At 44.9% G+C, this 26,048-nt stretch overlaps 1 protein-coding gene across 1 annotated transcript; it reads right to left on the bottom strand.

Annotated features, from left to right (window-relative positions):
- LOC122123552 (stimulated by retinoic acid gene 6 protein-like) lies at positions 1–24,786 on the bottom strand. Its single transcript, XM_042697913.1, has 17 exons — positions 24,711–24,786; positions 23,867–23,967; positions 19,840–19,970; positions 18,154–18,274; positions 17,261–17,306; positions 16,841–16,969; positions 16,569–16,639; positions 14,418–14,529; positions 12,073–12,226; positions 7,572–7,647; positions 6,540–6,621; positions 6,328–6,376; positions 5,747–5,864; positions 4,454–4,573; positions 2,746–2,909; positions 919–1,065; positions 1–336 (listed from the first exon to the last, which is right to left on the bottom strand). Exons 1-17 carry the CDS (start codon positions 24,744–24,746, stop codon positions 188–190), a joined length of 1,806 nt encoding a protein of 601 aa, XP_042553847.1. The 5' UTR covers positions 24,747–24,786; the 3' UTR covers positions 1–187.
- Positions 24,787–26,048: the final 1,262 nt, after the last annotated feature.

The raw sequence follows: 26,048 nt of genomic DNA, 5'->3' as shown, positions 1-26,048 counted from the left end.
GCTTGGTCAAAGGAGAGAAATCTCCCTGAGTCTTCAACCCATCTTCTGTATGAATAATGCTGTCTGCCATGTATGAGAACAGAGCCTGCACCATCCCTTCCCACTGAAGGTATCACTGCTGGTTATACAGAGCCTTCTCTTGGAAGCAGATGGCCTGGCCTGGTCTTGTAGCAGATGGTAGCCAGAGTCAACAATCTGAGCACGTTAGTAGAATTTGGGTGAACTCATGGGAACCATGATCTGATTTTGATTTTCTGAGCATAATAAGCCTGGGATTGTTGATCAACGTCTTCAGCAGGAGCCACCTCATCCTGGACCTTGCTGAGATGCGGGGACCTAAGATAGAATCAGAGCAGATAAACCAGGAGTTGTGTGCTGGCTGATTGGGGGAAGAGTAGAGTTTGCCTTTGCCATTCTTGAAGACTTTTGGAAGAGCTGTATCAAATGTGTGAGGGACACCTGTGGACAGGAGGGAGGTAGAAGAATGTGAGTGGTCCCACAGACCTGGCTATCTGCATAGTTGGGACAGCAGTGTATGCATCTGAACCCTGAAGGGGCAGAATATCTTCAGAGGGCAGAAAATCCAAACTAAGCCCATCTTGGAGGGTATCTTGTGGGTAGCCTAGGATATAAGATATATTAGAACCCTTGAACAAATGAGGTTTGGATTCCATTTGCCTAACCAGAGCTCATTTCCAGGAAGAGATCACTTAGCAGAAAAAGACCACAAAGCTTAGCTGACTGGGAGCTAAGTCTCCTGAGCTCCCTGGTTGAAGGATACACTGAATGGGGTATGTAGATTAAAAGGGGGAAGGTTAGAAAAGAGGCAATCCTGGGGAATTTTGGGAGATCCGAGGTGTCTTTGGATATTTATTTCCTTTTCTCTGAACCCAGGTTCAAACAGGAGATAGATGTTACCTGCTGATTGGTTTAGGTACCAGTATTTGATAGCCTTCTGCAGCTTCTTCTCCCTGTGGCCTGTGATGAGAATATGGCAAAAGCTGACCAGCACAGGATTGGTGTGGTAATGATCCACATAGAGCATGCCGATCCACGCACTGAACCCTGAAACCCAGAGGCAAGTCAGGTCCAGTAGCACTTCCCAGCAAGGCATAGTTTGTGCTTTTCTGATATAACTGTCAGTCTGTGTTCCATTGGTGGCCGACTCTGCTGAGAATCTAGACAAGGAGTATTAAGAGCCAGAAGCACTCAAAGACCTTATTCTAAGCTATGCATTTTATGGAGAACTTGAAGTCTGAAGTTGCTGGAGGCAGCCATGGCAAAGACCTTCTGTGCAGATCATGAATGGAATGAGGAATAAGTGACGGCAAGCTAGAACCAGAACAAAAGCTACTTTTGCTTCCTCTGAAATGGCTTTGATTTTAGAGTATCGCAACTGCAGAACATTTTCATGACTAAGTAAGTTTCTTAGTAAAAACACTAATTCTCAGTTGTAATCTTGACTCAAATATTTTAGAGCTATGTACTCATAAACCAAGTTCTAGTTGTTCAGAAAGCATTTGATTATAGCCTCTGTTTGCTCATTTGTATGTGTGTGAGAGAGAGCTTCTCTTGCTCAAGGTAGTGCTCTACCACTTGAGCTATAGACTCTTTTCAAGCTTTTTTTCTTTTTTAGTAGTTTATTGGAGATAAACACAAAAGCTTGAGAGCGTCTGTGGCTCATGCCTATAATCCTAGCTACTCAGGAGGCTGAGACCTGAGGATCATGGTTTGAAGCCAACCCTGGCAGGACTGTAAGTCTCTTATCTCCAATTAGCCACCAGAAAACTGGAAGTAGAGTTGTGGCTCAAAGTAGTAGAGTGCTAGTTGTGAGCACAAAAGCTCAGGGACAGTGCCTAGGCCTGGAGTTCAAACTCTACAACCAAAAAGAAGAAGGAGGAGAAGGAGAGGGAGAAGAGGAAGGAGAAGGAGGAGAAGGAGGAGGAGGAGGAGAGGGAGAAGAAGAAGAAGAGGAAGAGGAGGAGGAGGAGGAGGAGGAGGAGGAAGAGGAGGGAAGAAGAAGAAAGATGAAGAAGAAAGGAGGAGGAGGAGGAGGAGGAGGAGGGAAGAAGAAGAAAGATGAAGATGAAAGGAGGAGGAGGAGGAGGAGGAGGAGGAGGAGGAGGAGGAGGAGGAAGAGGAGGAGGAGGAGGAAAAGAAGAAGATGAAGAAAGTCTCACAGATTTTCCTGCCCAGGCTGGCTTTAAATAGGATCTTCAAAATCTCTTCCTGCTGGGCTGGGAAGGTGGCTCAGTGGTAGAGTGCTTGTCTTGCATGCATGAGGCCCTGGGTTGGATTCCCCAGCACCACATAAGCAAAAAGAAAAAAAGCCAGAAGTGGTGCTGTGGCTCAGTGGTAGAGTGATAGCTTTGAGCTGAAGAGCTGAGGGACAGCGCCCAGGTCCAGAGTTCAGGCCCCACGACCGGACCCCCCCCCCCCACCAAAAAAAAAAATCTCTTCCTGCTGAGTAGCTAGGAGGTTCACAGGTATGAGCTACTGGCACCTGGCCTAAATTTGACTACTTTTGACTAACATCTTTTATACCTCAAAGGACCAGTAAATCAGCAGGAATTGAACAACTTTGCACTCCCTCTTAATCAAATAGACTGCAAAAGTTTCTATGGGGCATACCAGAAGATCAGCTGTGAGCATAACAATGATGTGAACTTCCAGCATCTGATACTTGTCTTCCCAGATATCTGCCTCAAGGATGCAAGACCAGCCAGCCCAGAGAAGGTCACTCACCCATGTCTGCGCCCTCATAACCACTCTGCATGATGGTCCTGTCAATGCGTGCAACCAGCCAGGAGCCCAAGAGGCAGCTGACAAGCAACCTAGAGAGGCAGGCACCCACTCCCAGCAGCACGTTGTAGAAGAACAAGAAGTAGTTGAAGTTGTGGAAGGCTTTCCTGTAAACAGACATGGACCAGAAGAAAGTCCCTCAGGTAGGGTAGTCCCCAGATTGTGTGTTGAACCTTGGGACTCCACTTCCTAACCCAGTGACTGTGATGCCCAACATAAAGAGCCAGTGCCCTCTTCATGGTACTGGAGTGGGGTCTTGCTCTAGAGTATGGGGACGATGCTAAGCACAGTACAGGACAAATGCTAGTAAAGGTTCTCCTAGCAATGCTTGGGGATTCAGGCTTCTTGGAGGACAAGAAATCTTGGGGCTACAGCTGGCTCAGGGGTTGTAGCAGCAAGGCATGGGGGCTTTCCTAATGCCTTCCCCAGCCAGGGCTGTCCTCCAAAGGACCACGTGATTACCTCTGGGATTAAGTCAACATTGTGCCTCCTGAGGGTCGGGGCTTCCATGGAGCTTTAGCTTCCTGGCTCTGGCTTTCTAAGGTCACAATGTGGTGATCACTTTGATTTCTGCCTACTCCTAAAACATTCCCTTGCCTTCATTCACGCGATGGCAGTTGCCAGCCAAACTCTCTACTGCTCTTTACCTGTGCTCACCTCAGCTCAAACATTCTGTCTCCAGAGGAACTGCCCATCTGACCCCCTCCTCCTTGGCCACCACTCCCCTGCTAACCCTGCCTTTCCTCCTCCATTTCTGCCTCTCCTTCTCCATTCCCAATTTCTCTTCCCCTGCTTCTCCTCTTTCTCTCCTGCTTCTCCTTTTCCATTCTTGCATCTTCTCTTCCCCCTGCCTTTCCTCCTCCTTCCCTGCCTCAATTCTGTCTCCTCCCCTCCCCCTCTCTCCTCTTCCCTCCTCCCCTGCCTCTCTTTACCTTGACTTGTTTCTCCTCCTCTGCCCTGCCACTTCCCCTCCACCACTCATGTTTGTCCTGCAATGGCTTTACACCCTCTGGAGTCTATGTGGTCTATGTGCCTGTCCGCTCTGGTGACTGTGAACTTTTCACTGGCAGACGGTGTCACCATGACCTCTTTACTCCCAGAGCCCATGTTTCCTCAGAAAGGCTTACCCACATGCCAGGCACTGTTAAATTCTAAGTCCACATTAATACAGTTCATTCTTATAACACCTTTTTAAGGCATATAAAATGATTTCTCAGTAAGGGAACTATGGTCCATAGACATTTGGTAAAGTCACACAAAGTCACAGCACTTGTAAGGGGTGTCAGGTATTAAATCCCAGGCAGCATGGCTCTGGAGCCTACCCCAGGGCCCTGTACCACAACTTCTCACATGCTCTCGTGTGACCAGAATATGCCAAGGGTTAAGAGGGAAGGGCTGGGCTGGGAAGGTGGCTCAGTGGTAGAGCGCTTGCCTTGCATGCCTGAGGCCCTGGGTTCGATTCCTCAGCACCACATAAGCAAAAAGAAAAAAAAGCCTGAAGTGGCACTGTGGCTCAAGTGGTAGAACGCTAGCCTTGAGCTGAAGAGCTGAGGGACAGCACCCAGGCCCAGAGTTCAGGCCCCATGACCAAAAAAAAAGAGGGAAGGGCTGAGAGACAATGGGAACCCTGAAATTCCCTCAGTGCCCTTACCTGTTGTTGAGAGCCAAGGGTTTCTGCTTGTCAGCTGTGCCCAGCTTGGGCTGCAGGAAGAAGCTGGCGGCGATCCAACCCTGAAGGATCATGAGGCCCACAACGATGGATAGAGTAAGGCTGAAATACAGGGCAGGACCATCCTGAAGGAGCCCTTCTAGGGCTACTTCTAGGCCCTTCTCTGATGTCTAGTGATAGAGAGATGCTCACCACCCAGAACAACAGAAGTGCATACTCTATGCTCAAAGTATTCCCGTGCCCATCATGTAGACAAACAAACAGAGGCTCACAAAGGGGAGGTGGTTTTCCCAAGGCCACAAGGTCAAGTCTTGTGACTGCAGGTCACTACACATGGGTCTCTTTAGTGTCCCTTCATATCAGAGTGACAGCTGTGTGACTGACATTAAGAATGCAAGGGTATAACAGAGTGAACAGGATAGGCTCCACTCCAGACCCGTGAGTGACCCTTGGCAAGTATGGAACCAAGCTGAGAGTTCCTCAGAAAAGTACCATGTACTGTGTTCACACTCTGAGTGGTTGTGTGGGATAGTGGTCAAAAAGCTTTGGTGGTGCTGGTGATTCATGCCTATAATCATAGCTGCTCAGGAGGCTGAGATCTGAGGATCACAGTTCAAAGCCAGCCTGGCCAGGAAAGTCTGCAAGATTCTTCTCTCCAGTGAACTACCAGAAAACCAGGAGTGGTGCTGACGCTCAAAGTGGTAGAGTACTAGCCTTGAGCAAAAAAGTTCAAAGACAGTGCCCAAGACCTGAGTCAAGCCCCATAACCAACAATAACAAAAGGCTTTGGCTTCAGACTGCCTGGATCCAAATACTACATCTCTCTCCTGGACTAAATTCTTATTTCCTGGTCTGTACAGAACCACCCAACTCATAGGACTGGTATGAGAAAGATACACAGTAAATATTCAGTGATGCCAGCATTCACTTTGTCTTCTACAGAAATAAACTGAGGCTTGGAGAAGGGAATATAATTTACCCCCATCCACACAGAAGATCCAAATGTTTGGTTAGCCATAATTCCATGCTGTCCTGCCTCATACTTGATCTCCCTAGAATTTTATTTTACCCTGCTAGAAAATGGACATATGTAACACACACACACACACTCCATGAAGGTCCCAGAGAACAGTAAGAGAGGAAGCCTTTTTATAAACTGTAAGTTGCACTGTTTGAGTTGCTATTATGACCCATCTCTAGATCAGAATCAAGACCTTGGGCCCAAGGCTTAATTCCCACATAAAGGCAAAGACAGAAGGCCCATTCAGCACTTACATCCCAAGACCCAGCCCTCGGAGCAGCTCCAGGCCCTGGCTGTGGATGACAGGCAGCACCAGGCCATACATGATCATCATGCCACACAGGCTCTGCACCACATGGATGATGAGGTATCCTGGGGGGTGAGATTGAGGTCACTGGGGCTCATGACCCACCCTCATGCCCCGCCCTGCCCCCCCACAGCTTGCCTTATGCCCTCCTCCATCAGAGACCCTGGCACTTTTGTTGGTGCTGTTTCTTAGGCCTAGCACAGCCTTCTCTGTCTTCTCGCTCCCCTCCTACAATTCCCACCAGGTACCCTTTAAATGCTAACTGCCCTAAAAAGCTCATGAGCCCTGTGCTTGTGGTGGACAGCCATTTCCTGCTCTGGTTACCACTGCCTGCAGCATACACAGCCTGTGATTCAGGACAGGTAGGGGTTGACAGACCTACTGTGTGTGTGTAGTCCTCCCCCATCCTGCGTTCCCTTGAGGACAGAAATTAGAGCTGAGCCTACTTACCTCTGTCCCTTCTGCACAGCCAGGGGCCCTGTCGGTGCCCAGGGAAGGTGTATTGGGTTGAATGGGTCAGGCACTTACCCCACAGAATATAGGCTATCTGCCAGCCAGAGTATCTTGCAATGGCCACCTGATGTTTAAAAGCAAAACAGGGGCCTCAGAGCAAGAGGAAAAGCTCATTGCCTTCGACCCTCTGAGCCTTGCACCTGTTTCACTTGAGGTCATTTACAACCCAACGAGACAGATGAGGCTCATGGCTTAGTCTCAGCACTTAAGAGCCCCTGGGGACTTACCACGCTTGCTGCTGAGGAAGGATTGTGGAACCTCGGAGGGAGAAACTGTTTGTCTCCTGCCCACAGCCTCTTTATGTGCTTTCTGGAGAAAAAAATTAGAAATGAAGGGCTGGGAAAGTGGCTCAGTGGTAGAGCGCTTGCCTTGCATGCCTGGGGCCCTGGGTTCGATTCCTCAGCACCACATAAGCAAAAAGAAAAAAGCCAGAAGTGGCGCTGTGGCTCAAGTGGTAGAGCGCTAGCCTTGAGCTGAAGAGCTGAGGGACAGCGCCCAGGCCCAGAGTTCAAGCCCCACAACCAGACCCAAAAAAAAAAAGAAAAAAGAAATGAAGTCAGAGACCAATAGATACAGGGAGGTGTCAGGCAGCTGAGATTCCACAATGCTGAGCATAGTTCCTGGCACAATTCTAGTTTGTCTTCAAAAATCTTAAAAGTTTTTTTTTTCAAAATGATAAATATATTGTCCAAGTTACAATGGTAATGAAATTTGATAGATGAGACTACGTGTGGCTTTCATTTTCTTCATTTTGCTTTTTATACTTTCTTGTTCTGCTATGGTGAAGACATCGCATTTAGATCGTAAGATTTAAAAACAGTTAAAACAGGAAATCAATCTGTGATAGCCTGACCTTATAGCAACATAAAGGGAAATTTGAAAAAAAGTGAGGGGGACAACACGCAAGCCGCCAGTGGCTCAGGCAAATAATTCTAACTGCTCAGGAGGCTGAGACATGAGAAGTCTGGTTCAAGGCATCCCAGGTGGAAAGATCCTAGAAAAGAATCAAAACGCTGGACCCACAGTTCTTGATTTGCAACTTACTACAAAGCTACAGTGATGAAGGCAGTGTGACTTGAATTCAGAAATTCAATAGTTGGGTTTTTTTCCCCTTCCTTCCTACCAAAAGATGCCACTGTCCCTGGATCTTCACTTCTTAAGCCTATATTGAACATTGCAGGCACTGCTCAGGAACTCTGGAAAAATCTATAGCAAGCATTTCTAGATAAAGTCATATACTGGACGTTGAGTGGTCTTACCTGTAACAGGCCAGGATGTGGAACAGATAGCTCACACACGTGAGGGAGGCAGGAAGAACGGTCACCACCCAGACTCCTGAAAGACGCAAAGTGCTGAGAGGCCTCAAAAACAAGCAGTGCATGGTATTTTCAAAATGCAGACACTGGATCAAAAGGGTAGCGGCAAAAATCAATCATAATACTTCCTTTGGTATATTTCTCATGTGTGTAAACTTTTGCTCATTTTTATTCACACACCCTTGATGTGTTTTATATTTAGTTCTCTCCATCAGTGTTAATATTTTCACTCCAAGTGAATAAAAGGGAAATTATAGAATATATATAGATAGATAAATAGATGGAATAGTCATATTGTACCCAATTTCTATACCTCAAATCTCAAAGAACTTAAATAATAAGAAAAATCATAAGACCCAATGCAAAGGGTATATGAGCAGCTATACCTGGAAGGAAAGGATGAGAGGAGGAGTTTGTCCATAGGAAGAATAGGTTATGAACTTGCTCCAAACAGCACCATGAATGTAACCTCACTCCATTAATGCCTTCTTCCCAGACAAAGATGAGGTGTAGTAGCTAAGAGTCTCTATTTTAAAGTTGGAAGAGACCAGGACACAGGAACAACTTCAAGTTAATTTCAAAATGTTTAACCATGTGAGAAATATTTCAATCCACAAGTGTCTATGAGTGACATATGAGTGTCTATGGTGACTAACATGTATCCGGAACAAGAAACTAAGGTTAGCTTTAAAAATGAGCCCAGAGCTGGGCACTGGCGGTTCATGTCTATAATCCTAGCTATTTAGAAGGCTAAGATAGTGGTCCAAAGCCAGCCCACACAGAAATTCTGAGAATCTGTCTCGAATTAACCAGCAAAAAAGATGAATTGGTGGGCTGGGAATATGGCTTAGTGGTAGAATGCTTGCCTAGCATGCATGAAGCCCTGGATTCAATTCCTCAGTTCCATATAAACAGAAGAAGCTGGAAGTGGCACTGTGGCTCAACTGGTAGAATGCTAGCCTTGAGCAAAAGAAACTCAGGGCTAGTGCCCAGGACTGAAAAAAAGTTGGATTAGTGGCATGTTTCAAGTAGTAGAGCACTATGAGCAAAAAAAAACTGAGCAAAAGTGCCCTCCCTGAGTTCAAGCACCAGTACTAGGAAGAAAGAAGGAAAAGAAAGAAGAAGGAAGAGAAGGAGAAGGAGAAGAAAGAAAGGAAGGAAAGAAGGAAGAAACAAAGCCCAGAAGAAACCAAGACCAGAACAGAGATATTGAGATGGAGATTTTCACAAGACTTAGAACGGTAGACTACACTCTCTGAGGGTTAAGCTCTGATATATATCACTTGAAACATAAATCAGAACTGCAGATGAACATAATAATCAAGGGCAACAGTAAAGCATGGCCATATAAACGAGAAGTACCTGCCTAATTTCTATATCAATGATAATTTTCAGGGACACACACATGTGAAAAAGAATAATTCATATCAAAGCTGATCCCCCCTGTATTGACAGACTCCCAGTACATGAATCTTAAGGGGGGAAAATCTTGGCAACATCTATTTTATGGCTTAAGAAACACTGGTGGTTGGTGGTTGAGAGCCATCAAATATGAGAGCTATAGTAGCTTTTGGAGACTCCCCCCCCCTGCTATTCAGGCTCCACTTTACAGATGAAAAACTGAGGCCGAGAGAGGAGTTCCAACTTGGCCTCTGACTCATAAACTGTCCTGACATCCTGTCCAGATACTTACTCATTTGGGGATAGTGGCCAACTTATTTTCCTACACAGACAGTGGATATATCCATTAGGATTTCATACAAAGAAAGTTCTATTATAAGGTAAAGTAATTTTCCTGTGGACCATTAAAAAAAACTCAGGAGGAGCAAAAGACTTAAGCAGATATTTTTTAAAAGTAGACATATAAATGGCCAACAGATATATGAAAACATGTTCATCACTAAGCATCAGGGAAATGCAAATCAAAATCACAATGACTGGTTTTTATCAAATTACTTAGAGTAGATAGTATCAAAAAGACAACAAATGCTGGTAGAGAAAAGACACCTTCTGTGTACTGTTGTTGGGAATGTAAATTGGAACAGCCTTTATGGAAAACAGTATGGAGGCTCCTCTTAAAAATTAAAAGCAGAGGGCTGGGAAGGTGGCTCAGTGGTAGAGTGCTTGCCTTGCATGCATGAGGCCCTGGGTTTGATTCCTCCCCACCACATAAGCAGAAAAAGCTGGAAGTGGCACTGTGGCTCAAGTGGTAGAGTGCTAGCCTTAAGCTGAAGAGCTGAAGGACAGCACCCAGGCTCAGAGTTCATGCCCCACGACTGACCAAAAAAAAAAAAATTAAAAGCAGAGCCAGGTACCAGTGGCTCATATCTATAATCCTAGCTACTCAGGAAGCTGAGATGTGAGGAACATGGTTCCAAGCCTGGGCAGGAATATCTATATCTCCAATTTACCACCAAAACACTGGAAGTGGAGCTGTGGCTTAAGTGGTAGAGTGCTAGCCTTGAACAGAAAAGGTCAAGGACAGCACTCAGACCCTGAGTTCAAGCCCCAGGACTCTCTCTCACACACACACACACACACACACAAACTAAAAGCAGAACCACCAAACAATCTAGCAATTTCATAACTGGGCATATCTGCAAAGGAAATAAAATGAGTGTAGACAGATCTATGCACTCATGTTCACAGAAGCACTATTTATAGTAGCCAAGAAATACAAATAAACAACCTAATGTCCATCAACTGATAAATGAATGAATAGGGAAAATGTAATGTGTGAGTATGTATTTACATTATACATATATGTGTACATTATATTCTAATATTATATACATATATATGTATATGCATATAAATACATATATCTACACATACACACACACACAATGAAATACTACTTATTTGCAAAAAGAAAAAAAATTCTGTCATTTGCCACAACATGGATGAACCTGGGGCACATCATACCAAGTAAAATAAACCAGGTATGGTGGTACATACTAAGTAATCCTAGTAGTATTCAGGAGCCTGAGATAAAAGGATCATGAGTTTGAGGCCAGACTGGCTACACAGAGTTCTAGGCCAGCTGGGGTACATATTGAAGCTCTAAAAATTTTTAATTAAAAAAATGTTTAAAATAAAAAAATAAACATGGTACAGAGAGACAGATACCACATGCAAGGTGTGGATATGAAATGCAAATATAAAATGCTCCCTAAAGATTCATGCAGGGAAAGCCTGATCCCCAATTCAGAGGTGGGGCTTTTTGGATCATGAGGGCACTAACTTGATCAATGCACTCATCTACTTCATACCTATCTGAATGAACTACTAGGAGATGACAGCTGGTTCGAGAAAGCAGGTCATTGAGGCCATGTCTTTGATGGATATAGCCTGTCCCTGGGCTTCCTCTGCCTCTCTGCGTTTTGGTATCATGAGGTTAAGCAGCTCTGTTCCACCACACTTTCTCTATCACATCCTCACTTCAGGCCCAAATCAATCGGACCAACTGATTATGGAAGAAACCTCTGAAACTGTGAATCAAAACAAAGCCTTCCTCCCCTACATTCATTTTCTCAGGTATTTGTCATGGTAACAGAAAAATGACTGCTTGACTTGCCTGTGGGACCTAAAATTGCTGAACCCACAGAAGCAGAAGTTATAATGGTGGTTACCAGGGGGAAGACTTAGGAAGATGTGGGTCAAAAGATGAAAGATTTCAGCTGAGGACAAGAGATTTATCTTTAAAAATAACTTCCAGGTAAAACTTGAAAGATACAAACTCATACTACCTTAAGGACAAGTTAAGGCTTGATGGCTATTTCAACTGGAAAAATATAGGATCATTTTAGTTCTTCCTACTGACATTGGGGAGAAAGATTATTTAAGATGAGAAAATTCTGAGAGTATGCTCAGCTCAGTCCCCAGTAGAGTTTAACAAAACGACCCTCATCCTGACCCCTACGCTATTTTTTTAAAATTATTATAAAGATGATGTACAGAGGGGTTACAAATCTACTCAGGTAATGAGTAGATTTCCTTTTGGACAATGTCACCCTTTCCCTCACTCTCTCCCAGTTTTCCCTCCTATCTCCACCCACAAGTTGTAGAGTTCATTTTTGACATAGTGTCTAATGAGTACTACTGCTGTATTTGTTCACCCTTTGTCTCTCCATTTGAGTGTTCCCCCACCACCCTCACAAAGACAGATAAATGAACAAACAAGACAAAAAGAAAACAATAACAGCAACGAAGAAAAACTCTTTTGTTTCCATTTCTAAAGTTCATTTCTACAAATACTATTTTATATGCTCAGAGGCCCACTGCATTGCATCTTTTGTGTTCCCTATGTCAACCTAGAGTGACATAAACTCTAGCTTATTTCCAAACAAAATGAAGCATCTTAGTCAGGTGATTTCCACACTACAGCAGTACAGTTATATGCATGCAACTGCCACCCAGGAACAATGGTGGCAGATGGTTTTACCTTTGGTGACACTGATCAGCTCTTGGACTTGTAGAATAACTGGGGTCAGTGTCCCTGTCTCGTTCATATAGGTGAGGTAGCTCTCCAGCTTCCCTTCGAACACATCCAACTCGTCTCTCACATACACAAACATGCAGAACTCAATGACAATGAACTGGGGACACAGAGAAAAGATTTCAGGTTCACCTGAGACCAGTTCAGCACAGGAATCACATATGTATCTGACCTTTGTTATAAAACCAGTCTCTTCCAGGCAGTCAAAACTCTTCTGAAGTTGGGCACTGATGACTCATACCTGTAAACCTAGCTACTCCAAAGGTTGAAATCTGAGAATCAAGATTTGAAGCTAGCCTGAGCAGATAAATCTGAGAATTTTATCTCCAATTAGCCAGCAAAAAGCCAGAAGTGGAGGTGTGGATCAAGTGGTAGGACTGTCAACTGTGAGCAAAAGAGCTGAGCACCAGAGGCCCTGAGTTCAGCCCCAATAACCAACACACACACACACACACACACACACACACACACACACACTCTTCTTTCTTGGGGTAAAGCGTGGACTGTTTTCCAGCCTCCTCCATATTGGCATGATCACATGACCAGGTTCTTGCCAGTGGAAAGGCAGCAAAAGGAACACGTGATATCACAGAGTCATGAAACCTCACACAAATATTTGGTTCCACGCTCCTTCCTCTCTGTTAACTGTATGCAGATGCCAATGCGTTTCTCAGGAATGGGGGAGAATACGGGGTTCCTGGAAGACCACGTGGAGGAGAACTGCCCCCTCCCCCTGCCTAAAGTTAGGGAGCTATTATAAGAATAATCTAACTAATACACACACAAGAATTTAATTACAGGACCTACTTAATACATATCATCCTAGTATACTGCAAATGAACAAAAACAAATTAGGCTTTATAACCTTTATTCCTGCTATTTGACCTACTCATTTCACTTCAGTTAACTTTAAGCACACAAAATCTATATTGATGTCTCAATTATGTCCTGCGATTGTGGCTTAGTGGAAGAATGCTGTCTAGCATGCATGGTTCAATTCCTTTTTACCACATACATCCACAACAAAAAAGCCATTACATAAATCTTTTTTTTTCCGGTCATGGGGCTTGAACTCTGGGCCTGGGTACTGCCCCTCAGCTTTTCAGCTCAAGGGTAGCTAGTGTTCTACCACTTAAGCCACAGTACCACTTCTGGTTTTCTGGTGGTTTATTGGAGATAAAAGTCTCACAGACTTTCCTGCCTGGGCTGGCTTTGAACCCTGATCCTCAGATCTCAGCCTCCCTAATAGCTAGGATTATAGGCGTTAGCCACCAGCACTGGGCATAAATCATAATTTTTTTTCAAATAGAAAAACTATGGAGAAAGCAAACTAAAGTATTTTAATTTTGATCCATATTTTAAGATGCAGTACCATAAAATATTTCTAAATTGCCCACTTTTTATTTATTTTTTTGTGCTGATTCTGGGGCTTGAGCCCAGGACCTGGATGTTGTCCCTTAGCTTTTTTACATGAGGCTGGTGCTCTTCCACTTGGTCCACAGCTCCACTCTTGGCTTTTTTTGGTGGCTAATTGAAGATGAGTCTTGTAGACTTTCCTTCCCAGGCTTGTTTTGAACCTCCGTCCTCAGATCTCAATCTCAAGCATAAGCTATGGGTACCTAGCCCCGCTTTTATTTATAATTCACTGAAATTACTTCTGTCAGATCAATGGTCTCATTTTTAAAGGATTAGATTTTTTACAGAATAGTTTACTGTCTGTAGAGTCTATATCTGCAAGTTTCCTTTAGAGATGATTATTTCTACCAACTTCCCTTTGCATATCAGTAATTTCAAATTTATATTTTCCTTCCATCAATTTTTAATCAATGACAAATTTTACCACATAGAGTTTTAACCATTATCAGTTATTCTGTGTGAATTAATTTTTCTAGTAGTATTCACTATGTAGGAAAAAGTGTCCTTGGAATCAAAATGGTGGAGTTGAAACATTGTACCTTCTTCTTCCCCACTTTCCTACTCCCTTGGTACCAAGGTTTGAACATTTGCTCAACTGGTGCTCTACTATTTGAGCCACATCTCCAGCTTGGTTTTTGCCAGTTTCTTTAGGGATAGTCTTCCACTCTTCCACTTCTCTGCCTTAGGTGGCTTTGGACTGAGATCCTCTACAGCTTAGCCTCATTAGCCACTGGTACCTGACCCATTGTACTGCTTTGATTGGCAAAGATTCAGCTTTAACCCACATTTTTAGGTACATACTGCTTGCCTCAAAGTCCATATAAACCCAGTTCCACACTGTTCCATTTATAAAATAGACTTCCAGAGCTACTTACAAGGTACAGGCATATGAAAGCCAGCACAATGGTGCCTATCATTCTGCTTGGGAACTGGAAGCAGGGGTCCCATTCATACACCCAGGTTTGGAACCAGGATCCTTTATTTTCTCTGCGAATGAATGAACACAAAAGAGGAAAAGGTTGCAGTGAGTAAATAAATGTCTGATTCTTCTGGAAATAACACCACCTTCTTTTCTTCGTGTCAGAGATTAGTGTTGGAGAAAGAGTACTGGTAGTACCACCATCTTCATTGCCCCTTAGCCTTACAATAGAGACTAGGTGTGGGGTGGGGGTAGCAATTCATGAGACTTTAAAAGACTAAAATTCCCAGCCTCTCATAATTAAGAAAAATCAAATTAGGTTCCATCACTATGATGTGATCAGAAGTGTGATATGGGTCTTTGGGGAGGCTGCCTAGACAGAACTGACAAGGCTAATGGGTCTCCTTTGCCCTGTGATCTTTCCTTCTATCTGCCCACTGAAATGGTGACATGGTTCAGGCTGGCGCTGCGATAGCCATATTAAACCATGAGACAGGACTGAGGAAGGAAAACATATATCAAGATAGTAAATGAAAAAAACAAAACGAAACACATGTGTGACTTATGAACTACCATGGTGTTTAATATGGATTAGGGCCAACATGGAATGTTCATTCCTAGAGTTCATTTATTGGAAAACTAATAGATCTCTCACTTCTTTATGCAACTATTATTTTGGGTTTTCCTACACATATCATGTAATCGAGCCTAATTCCAGCCAAAATACTAGCTTTGCCACTGTGTGAGCTGGACGAGAGATGTTTCTTCTCTGGAATGTACTGATCATGCCAGGTGGCAAGGGCAGAGTCAGGCTGTCCTGAATGACCTCTTAAGTTCTGACACAGTTGTCTGTGAGACAGCAATGTCTCCTCCTCTATTGGCACCTGCACATCAGTTATTATTTGGGAAATTATCCATCTCCTCCTCTGAGTCCTATTGGCTAGCTGGTGTTGAAACTACTTCCTGGTTTCAGAGCAGAAGTGAGACCAGAAACAGGTGACCCAGGCTTAGCCAATCATTGTCTATCAACCACCTAGTTAGACTAATTGGATAAGGCTGGAAGTGGCACTGTAGCTCAAGTGGTAGAGCGCTCGCCTTGAGCTGAAGAGCTGAGGGACAGTGCCCAGGCCCAGAGTTCAAGTCCCATGACTGACAAAAACAAAACAAAACAAAACAAGATTTCACTAATTGGATAAGGGTGATATGGGATCAAATTTGATACAATGAAATGTGTTAAGACTTTGAATAAGGGCTGGGAAAGTGGCTCAGTGGTAGAGCGATTGCCTTGCATGCCTGAAGCACTGGGTTCAATTCCCCAGCACCACATAAACAAAAAGAAAAAAAGCCGGAAGTGGCACTGTGGCTCAAGTGGTAGAGCGCTAGCCTTGAGCTGAAGAGCTGAGGGACAGCGCCCAGGCCCAGAGTTCAGGCCCCACGACGGGACCCCTCCACCCCCCACCCCCAAAAAAAAGACTTTGAATAAGTGGAAAGAAAAATTTCTCTTCCTTCTAAGCTTAAAACAGCAAAGTGTAAACCTGGAGAGTCTAGAGACCACCAAAAGGAGGAGGCGTACCTCACTGTGAGGCCCAGTTAAAGTGCAGTTGAGACTAAGTGCTGGTGCATCTTACACCTATAATCCTAGTTACTCAGGAGGCTGAGATCAGAGGATCAAATTAGAAGCTAGCTTGGGGAGGAAAGTCCAGGAGACTCATCTTCAATTAACCAGCCATAAACTGGAAGGGGAGCTGTGGCTCAAGTTGTAGACTGACAGCCTTGAGTGGGAAAAGAAAATCTACAGGAGAACAGCAGGTACTGAGTTCAAGACCCAGAACCAGCACAGAAAAAATAAATAAATAAAACGTGGAATGAAGAGTGTAAGGGAACAGAGTCCCAGTTCTGAGGATGTCAGTTATGCTCTTAGATCTAGCTGGCAGAAAAGTGAGTCCTTCTAGGTTCCCTAGTGATGCAAGCCTGTAAATAAAAGTCTGTCTTTGCTTTGGTCCACTTTATGAGTAAATAGCAGTCCCTATTCTTGGAGTGCTTTCCACATGTCCCAGGACCTGTCTGTGGGGCCAATTAATGTGAAATGGACAGAAGTGCGGCTTACTGCGGGCAGGCCTTCCGCAGCAGCTGTCTGACGTGTTCTGCCTGGTGGACTTCCAGCATTGGCCTTTCTTCCTGAAAGAAAGAAAGATAGGAGCATTTGGCTTCATAAATCCTCATTAGGATTTGGTCTCTAGGAAGAGTTATTGGGTACAAGACTTGGCCATTCCCAGGCATCATCCTGTAAGTGAGGAGCAAGGCTCCACTCTCAGAGTCTTTGTTTTTGAATCCAGAATGTGACAAGGGACACACTCAGTAACTATGCTCAATACTCACCATCCAGGGCTCCAAGCCCAGGTGGACCCTCAGAGCCTTGACGAACATGTGCAGGAAGCGGCCCAGCAGGAAAGCCAGGCACAGCAGTGAGGGCCAGTAGAACACGAGGGTCTCATACCTCCCCAGAAACTGCAACAGAAGCAAGCAAGGGGTGCAGGCTCCAGTGGGGCAGGGCAGGCCCACCAGGTAGCGCAGTAGACAGGGCCATGCCTGTCCAGCCATTCCCAACCCTATCACTTAATATGCTTGCATCTCAGTTTCCCCACCTATAAAATAGGCTTGATGAACTCCTCCTCCTGGAGGATCAAATGGGACAACACTAGTCTGTGAATGGGCACCTCGATGATCATAGGTGCTTCCCAAATGAGTGTCCTGAGCAGCTTAGGTCCATGATGACATGACCTGTCAACAGGGACTTACCTGTCCGTGGGGACACTGTGAGATTTGAAGAATAGTGACTGTAAACCTGTTAGAAGAGAAGCAGGGTGTGGGGAACTAGATTCCCTCCTAGAAGATCGCCACAAATAGTCCCTGTGAACCTGTGAACATAGCCCATACTTCATTCATTCATCCAGCTTGCCTCCCTTCTGGTCTCCCTGGAGGTGGGGGGAGCTGGTTCTCACCTCCGTGGATGCCTCTCTCCAATCATACCAAAGTGAGTGTGTACTATGTTCACTTAATGGGCCCTGATGTAGGACAGAATCTTGGAGTCTAATTGGGCAGAGAAGGAAGACTTAGCAGCCATTGTCGTCAGAGCAAGAACATACCACACACACACACACACCCACACACACACACACACACACACACACACACACGACCAGGTAGACCCGATGGCCAGAACCAAGGGACAATGGGGATCTGTCTTATTTCTAGTGTATTCCTTGGCTCACAGTTCCTGAGCAATGAATGATGAAGGAATATAGGAGTCTCTGTGGGAAGACACTACAGGGGCCTGGAGAGGAAGAGGCCAGGTGGTCATGGCCCTTCATGCCAAGTGAAGGCACAGCAGCTTTCTCTGAGGAGCTTGTGAGAAGCCATGACAACACTGAGAACATCATCAGATGGGGCTCCTGCTTCCCACAATGAGACCCTTGACGATTTCCAGGACTATTTTTTCCTGCATTCCCTGACACCGATGAATATTGCAATCACCAGCAGCCTTCTGTGAAGCAGAGAGAATGCTGCACTTTTGTCTACTCTGCGTCTTCTCCTTGTGTCCTCCAGAGGGAGCTCTCATACCACACCCAGTCCTCTGCCCAAGGGCCAACTAGGGCTGAGTGGGGGAGGGGAACAGGCAGCGTCCATCTTACCAAATCAGAGAGTAGCTGAAGCCGAGGACTGAGCTGGCCAGCTGGGACTTGGAGGAGAGGCAGGCAAAGAAGGGGAAGTATGACAGGCCGACTTCAAAGCCTCCAATCAGAAGCAGAAAGGCTGTGGAGGAGGAGAAGGGAAGGCCAGAAAGGTGGTAAGTTTCTCTTCTCACCAGACCCAGAGGAGCCCTGGGAAGAAGTGGTGCTGCTTCATGCTGACCTCAAGTCAGGGACCCCAGTATCAACAAGAGGAGCGAGAAAGCCCCATGATAGGTCAAAGGGGAATGCCACAGGGTCTTTCCTTAGTTCCTGCCACAGACCCTTCACAGTTCTTACTCATGACAGGTACCAAGTTTACTGTAGAGATGAAGACTGAGTCCTCATACATGATTAGCTCACTGCATGACTGGTGGAGACAGACCATACAAATGGACAAACAAAAGTCCTTGAAAGGAAAGTGCTCTGTACACTTTTTCTAACATAAGGCAATCAGTGCATTGGCTGGGCCACTAACTAGCTCTGAGATAGCCTGACAGGACCTAGAAAAACCTAATTATGCAATATGGTATCTACTTTGAGCTGCTGTCTGGGCTAAGCAGGCAGGCACTAAGCACAGGAGGAGCGGGCAGGGTTCTTGCTTTGAGATGCTGACCGAGAAAATCAGGATTTGGGAAATGTACTACAATAGAACACATTCAACTAGCCACAGGGTGGGAGAGGGGGGAAGAGAAGATTGGGAAAACTTCCTAGAGGTGGTGGCATTTAGCAAGGTGGTGCAATACTAGATATAAGACAGAGAGAAAGATCTAAGAAAGGCAGCAAAGCCAAGAGCTGTCTGGTCTGGGCAGGTCAGTATTTGGGTGAAGGGGGGCGCTGGGGACTGGCAGGGAAGACTGGTATCAACATGAATAATTGTAGTGCAGACAGAAGCTAACCCTAACCCTGAGGGCATGGGCTGGACAGAGAGGTTTTGAATTATTGTACAAGAAGTCATGGGACCCGTAGATTAAAGTTGCTCCTTTAAGCAGAACATGAGGCAGGAGAACCATGAGCCTCAGGCCAGTGTCGGAGAAGTAAGCCTGGTTCTTGGAGGAAGAGCGCTAGAACTTGCTAACATCAAGGAAGCAGCCACGGCTGTGTTTCGGGATAGCATGGAGCAGGGGCAGGTAGGTGAGGAAGAACTGATTGCCTGAACATTTTCAAATCATGTCTAAATGACCTCTGAATCTAAATGAAGGAAAACTGCAATCAAGCTTGTGTGTGTGTGTGTGTGTGTGTGTGCATGCTTGCATGTGTGTGGGGGGGGGGGGGCAGTACTGGTGCTTGAACTCAGGGCCTGGGTACTGGCCTTGAGCATTTGTGCTCAAGGCTGATACTCTATCACTTGATCTATACTCCACTTTTGACTTTTTGGTAGTTATTTGGAGATAACAGTCTCGTGGACTTTCCTGCCTGGGCTTGATTTGAATTGCAAACCTCAGATCTCAGCCTCCTGAGTAGCTAGGATGACAGGCATGAGCCACCAGCTCTTGGCTCACAAACATGTTTTCAGGCTTTCTGAGCCCTATAGGCATTGACCTTACATGTAACAGTTCACAAAATCTATCCCGGGATCACAAAGGACCCTAGTGGTCTCATAGAGCAATTACTTCCAGGTAACAACTCTCAGCAGGTCAGCCCTAGTACCTTGGGCCCACTGCGGGACCTGCAGGGGCTGGTAGCCTTCTGAGAACAAGAACATGACCTTATTGGCTGTGGCCCCAAAAGCAACTCCATAGGACCATCGGTTACTGAAAGTCCCCACGAAGTCCAGTGGCCTGTGGATAACAGAAACAGCTCTTGAGTCCAGAGATGATATTCCCACAGATCATTCCCCACATAGCCCACCTGCCTGCCCAAGGAGGGATTGTGAGCTAGTGAATTATTCGTTGCACCTGAAATTTTCTGAGGTCCCTTGTGTTGGGCCTGGAGCGAGGCAGGGATTCAGAGTAGGAATGCAGAAGGCAAAAGTTTTTCCCTACAGAGGCTCCAAGTCTAGTAGGGGACAGAGTAAAGACCCTAGTAGCCACGAGACAAAGCAAAAGGGCACTGGTACGTCTCAAGAAAAAATGGTATGACAATCCAAAACAAGACACACGTTTTACCTAGGTTTAGAGAAGACTGGCCTGCACCCTACACATCCTAAGAGAACTCTTCCTTCCAACATCCCTGAGGAAGGTCTGGGTGTCACTGACTTTTCTGGTACCACATGAATGAAGGAGTTAACACTGCCATCTATTTTGAATTAAAGACACTTAAAGCATGGGGACAGGGCTGGGAAGGTGGCTGAGTGGTAGAGTGCTTGCCTTGCATGCATGAGGCCCTGGGTTCGATTCCTCAGCACCACATAAGCAGGAAAAGCTGGAAGTGGCACTTTGGCTCAAGTGGTAGGGCACTAGCCTTGAGCTGAAGAGCTGAGGGACAGTGCTCAGGCCCAGAGTTCAGGCCCCATGACCGACAAAAAAAAAAGCATGGGGACAAGAAAATTACTTAGACCACTCTGATGCTTTGTGTGTGTGTGTGTGTGTGTGTGTGTGTGTGTGTGTGTGTGTGTGTGTGTGTGTGTGTGTGTGTGTGTGTGTGTGTGTGTGTGTGTGTGTGTATACTAGTACTGAGCTTCAGCATTTTGGCTTTTCTGCTCAAGGGTTACACTTTACAACTTGAGCTACACCTTTGTTTTTAACTTTTTGCTAGTTAATTGAGATGGACTTTTGTGCCTGGGTTAGCTTCAAATTTAAGTTCTCAGATCTCAGCCTCCTGAGTTGTAGCTAGGATTATAGATATGAGCCTCTAGTGCCTGGCTGCATATTCCTTTTTGAAACCAGGAGATAAAATTCCTACCTAAATGATGCCTATTACCAAGGTGAAAAATAACATTCCTTATCATCAAAATATAGGAAGTGGAGACCAACAGAATTCTATACAAACCTTATTTTTAAAAAAAGACTTTTCTACTCTCTCCACATAATTTACTTTTTCATAATTCAATACTTTTTGCCCAATTCAGGATATGTATGTTCAGCTCTAACTGCATCTATGAATCATCATTTCCTTATACAAAGGCTCCCATGTCAAGTAAAACTTGTAATAAATAACTTTGTATGCTTTGTCCTGTAGTTTTTGTCTTATTATGGTCAATCGAACTCTCAGGTCCAGTTGAAAAATCCTAAGAGGAAAGAGGCAAAATTTTACACCCTCTTGCCCACTGTTTGCTGGACTATGGTTGACTACTGAACTTTGGATGGGCCAGCCTGTTGTTTTATTTTGATTTTGTGACCCTGAGGCCATGAGCCAGTTAGCTGTTACCACCCTTATCTGGAAAGTCATACAACATCAGGATCACAGAGATCCTAAGTCATATGGCAGAGAGACACAGCAAAATGATGCCTCCTGGTGACACAGTGGGACAGAAAGAGTCAAAGTCCTTTAGAGTCTCATCTCTCGAGATCAGCTGTGGTGAGGTCCATCTTGGGTTCTGTGAATGCTTACAATTTTTCTCTGAAAAAATTTCTTTCTTTTCCTTCCTGGTAAATAAGCTTTTCCCCTAACCAATAGCCTTTCATCTTGATCAAAGGAATTTGTGAATAGCCTCTCCAGCCAAAAGGCCCAGAAGGTCAAATTATAAGCATTGAGTCCTGCTGGTCTCCTTTCTCTTGCTCCATGAGGATCAGCTTAAGGGGCATGTCCTCTAGAAAGCCATCTTGATCATCTATCCCTGGGTCAGGTGCCTTGCCACCAAATCCCTGTTCCACACAGCACCCTCTGTGTGGCCACATAGGAAACCATAGTCCAGGGCCTTGGAAAGAGTTGGTTGATGCTCAAGGCAGATTTGTAGGCTTGCGTTCTGTTTAACTGAATTGAATTCCAATCAACTCCCCACCTATAGTATTCAAGAGTCAAGTAAGAGGCTGTTTCCCCATTTTTAAAACCGAGATGGAACCCCTATTTTTACTCATCACAGAACCATGGGAACAGCAAATGAAAAACTTTATAAGCTGTGGAGTGCCATGTACATAAAAGGCATTAGAGTGTGTGTGTGTGTGTGTGTGTGTGTGTGTGTGTGTGTGTGCGTGCCTGTGTGTGTGTGCCAGTCCTGGGTCTTGAACTCAGGGCTTGGGTACTGTCAAGATTAGTGTTCTATCACTTGAGCCACAGCTCCACTTCCATTTTCTGTGATTAATTGAAGAGTCTAAAGGACTTTCTTGCCCCTGCTATCTTCGAACTACATTAGTTAATAAAACTAATGCCTGCATTTATAAGGCAAGTGGCTCAGGGCCTAGGCCATATACACTGTGTAATGAATGTTATTCAGGATGGTGATGAAGATAATGATGCTAATAGTAGGAATAAGACAAGGCAGGATAAAATTAAAACTCAAAGAAAAATGTGAGACTCGGGTCTCAGCCTCCTGAGTAGCTAGGATTACAGGCATGAGCCACTGGTGCTTGGAAATAGGTGTTATTGTTTAGTGAGGATGATAGGTCAACTTATTAAGCTGATACTTGGAGGGAAAATGGCCAAAAAGCAAGTCAAACATGCCACAGTCAACTCTATTCAGGGAAGTTTGATGTTGTTATTATGGTGTTTCTCCTTGCCATACTCTGTCCCATCCCTTCGTGACAAAGGCCCTCAATGGAGTATAAGGATCCTTTATCCACCACTTCAGCTTTTTACTTTGTGTCTATATATGTGGCTTCCATGTGGCACTAGGACAGGAGCCAAGTGACCAGAATGAAGTCCGGTGACTACTCAGAGCTGGTATCAGTGCCCTTGGACAGGGAGAGAATAAGTGGGACTGGACTTCTTCCATCCTGCCTCTTGGCTCAACCGTAGCTTAGTCCTGACATCCCAGCTCCATCTCCCTTCTCCAAGACTGAGATCTTAGAATGTCTACAGCTTGAATGGACCTATTTGTGTTCTGACACTAGTAGGGCAGGGGGATTGGGTTGCAGTGGATTAGGAAGAGAAAATAATCACATTAAACCAGTCTGGGTTAAAGTTCTTGTCATGTGTTAGCTCTATGGCCATGGTCAAGTCATTTAATGTCTCGGAGCCTCTATGTTCTCATCCATGGCATGAGGTTAACAATCTCCAGAATGATCCATTGACAAGAGGGTTTATGAAACTAATGCATGCATGTGCAAGGCAAGTGGCTCAGGACCTAGGCCATAGACAGTGTGTAATGAATGTTCATCAATGATGGTGATGAGGATAATGATGCTAATAGTGGGGATCAAACATGGCAGGATAAAATTAAAACTCAAGGAAAAATGTGATAAGGGATTCAGAGACTTAGGAAGGCTGAGCTAGCAAGGGCCTGGAAGCCCCCTGGTCCAGCAGGGCCTGAGACATGACTAGTGACGCCATCTCAGCAAGAAGCTCATGGCCTCCCATCACAGGGTACTCTCTCCCTCCTGTTTCTTGATGAGCTGAAGTCCAAAGCAGGGGTCTGAGTCTCCTTGAGTGGTTTCAGGAAGCCCTGGGTGCTTAGGGTTGCAATGGTGCAGAGTCTGATCTCTCTGAACTTTATTTGGGTTGGAGTAGGGGAGAGGCTCTGCCTTGTGAGGGAGTGGTGGCAGGGAGGAATTCCTGGGCACTCCTTGACCTTGTAGTTGGTATCAGCCCCAACCACAGGGTACCTCAAATGACAGGGACTGACCCTGACTCAACTCACATGATGATTTCAAAGTGGGTCCCCAGGAGGAAAGAGGTGTCCTCTCGTTGCCTATGACGCTCTTGTCTTTGGAGAAAGGACAAAACCAAAATGATGAAGAGCTGTAAGGAGAAGAGAGGAGGATGTCAGTGGGCTCTGTCAGCCTGCCTTGGTGCCCTCACTGGGAGAAGTGGCAGCAAGCAGAGCACTCCAAAAGCCTGTGACACCTGGTTGTTGTTTTTCTTGTGACAGTTGTGAGGTTTTAACTCAGGGCCTGTTCAAGGCTAGCTCTCTACCACTTGAGACATAGCTGTACTTCAGGGTTTTTGTTTGTTGTTGTTGTTTGGTGGTTCATTGGAGATAAGAGTCTCACTGACTTTCCTGCCTGGGCTGGCTGTAAACCATGATCCTCAGATCTCAGCCTCCAGAGTAGCTAGGATTCCAGGCGTGAGCCACCAGCACCTGACTAAATCTGTGACACCTTAAACTCTAGTCAGAGGGTTGCACACCTCTGAGCTACCAGAATGCTCTGCACTGAGCTTTCCTCTGTGGCCCTGGACAGTCATAAGTTTAAAGCTCACCTCTCCCACACACTGACTTTTCTGAACATTGATTTCCTCAGCTTCACCTCAGAATTGCCTTTTGTGACTCCTCTAAAATCCAGTATCCATGGCTCTCAGGCCCTTAAATTTTTTTCTTCTGTCTGTGTTTTTGGTATATAATGTAAGAATGTGAGTGAATTTAAGAAGGAAATTTAAGAAGAAAACTCAGTGGGGTCTCTCCCCTGACCTCGCCAGGTCTCGTGGGGAGGGTATGGTGGGTCGGCAACCAAAGTCCCCTTCCTTCCCCTCCTGACTTTACTTACTGATGGGATGAGGGAGTAATGGAGGAAGAGCTCCATGTCCACTGAGCTGGTACATGTGACATTGAGCTGCCCGGTCCTGAAAGACAGCCAAAATCACATTGACATCACGTTCACTGTTACACCACTGATGCTTAGCCTTGAGCCTCACTCTTAAGAGTAGCTTGTAGTCCACCAAGACCATATGTCATTTTAAATACTGCCTTCTCAAGCTGCATACAAAAGAGATAAAGCACTGGCTAGCTGAGTTCTCATGTTTAGGTGGAAGAGGACATGGGTGCATGTTCTCTCAAGGATTTGCTAATGGTGTACATCTGAATAAGTATTTAAAAATCTATGGCTATTTCTTGCAGTGTGGGTCAGGTTTACCTGGAAGGCAACATCTTTCATGCCTAGTGTTAAAAGACTGATCCAGCAGCCAGGAAATCCTTTGTCTGCTAGTGTTCATCAATAAAGAGTGGGTGACAACAGATCAATTGCTCTCTTGTAAGTTAGACAGAGACAAGAGGAAAAGAGAGAATGAATGCTAGTGGGAAGCTGTGAGAGTTAAGTTCTACTCAGGATCTGTCATCAGTGGCCAGGGTGAAGTACTATGGGACCCCCCCACTTTTTAAGGTCTGTCTCCTCCAATGTGAGGGGTAGGAGCTGTTGAGGATAATTGAGATCACATGAGCCCTTACTTCAGAAACAGTGAAGATCTAACCATAAAGTCATCAATTTTATATTTCACTGTATTATATATTTTGTCATAATGACATCATCCACAGTGCCTTATACACAATCTAACACTCCATTTGTTTTTTTTTTTTCAAGTTTAATTTAAAAGAAGTCCAGGCCAAGGGAAAAAAAATCTATGACTATGTGAAAACAGAACCAGGTAACTTGAGAATGTGGGTGGGATTGAGAGAGATGGAGAGAATGAAGGAAAGATTGCACTAATCAAGTTGTGTTGTGCTCATGAACCGACATGTTGAATTGGAACCCTGTTGTACAACTACTTAAAGACAACAAAAAATTTTATATCAAATTTGTAAAAGACTATGTAATGGAAGAATATGAACAGAATGTAAATCAATTTCAAATGTTTATATGAAAGAAAAAGATGCAATCACTCCAACAAATAACCAGGAAGAGAAATGAATGACCAGGAAGAGAAAAAGTACAGAGGAAAAGAGACATTGCATAAAAACAAAAAGATTCAAAGACTAATAAGTCACCAACAAAGATAACCTCAACTACTGTTTTTTAAATACAAACTATCTGAATTGTCATTTCTCAAAACAAGACATGCCAAGGGGCAGTGAGTACATGACAGTGTATCTGTTCAGCAGTGGGGAACGA

Source organism: Dipodomys spectabilis, unplaced genomic scaffold (assembly GCF_019054845.1).
Source record: "Dipodomys spectabilis isolate Male_0828 unplaced genomic scaffold, ASM1905484v1 ptg000006l, whole genome shotgun sequence".
In the NCBI taxonomy this organism is placed as follows: Eukaryota; Metazoa; Chordata; class Mammalia; order Rodentia; family Heteromyidae; genus Dipodomys; species Dipodomys spectabilis.
The sequence above is the reverse complement of the archived record's forward strand: the minus strand, read 5'-3'. Positions and strand labels throughout refer to the sequence as shown.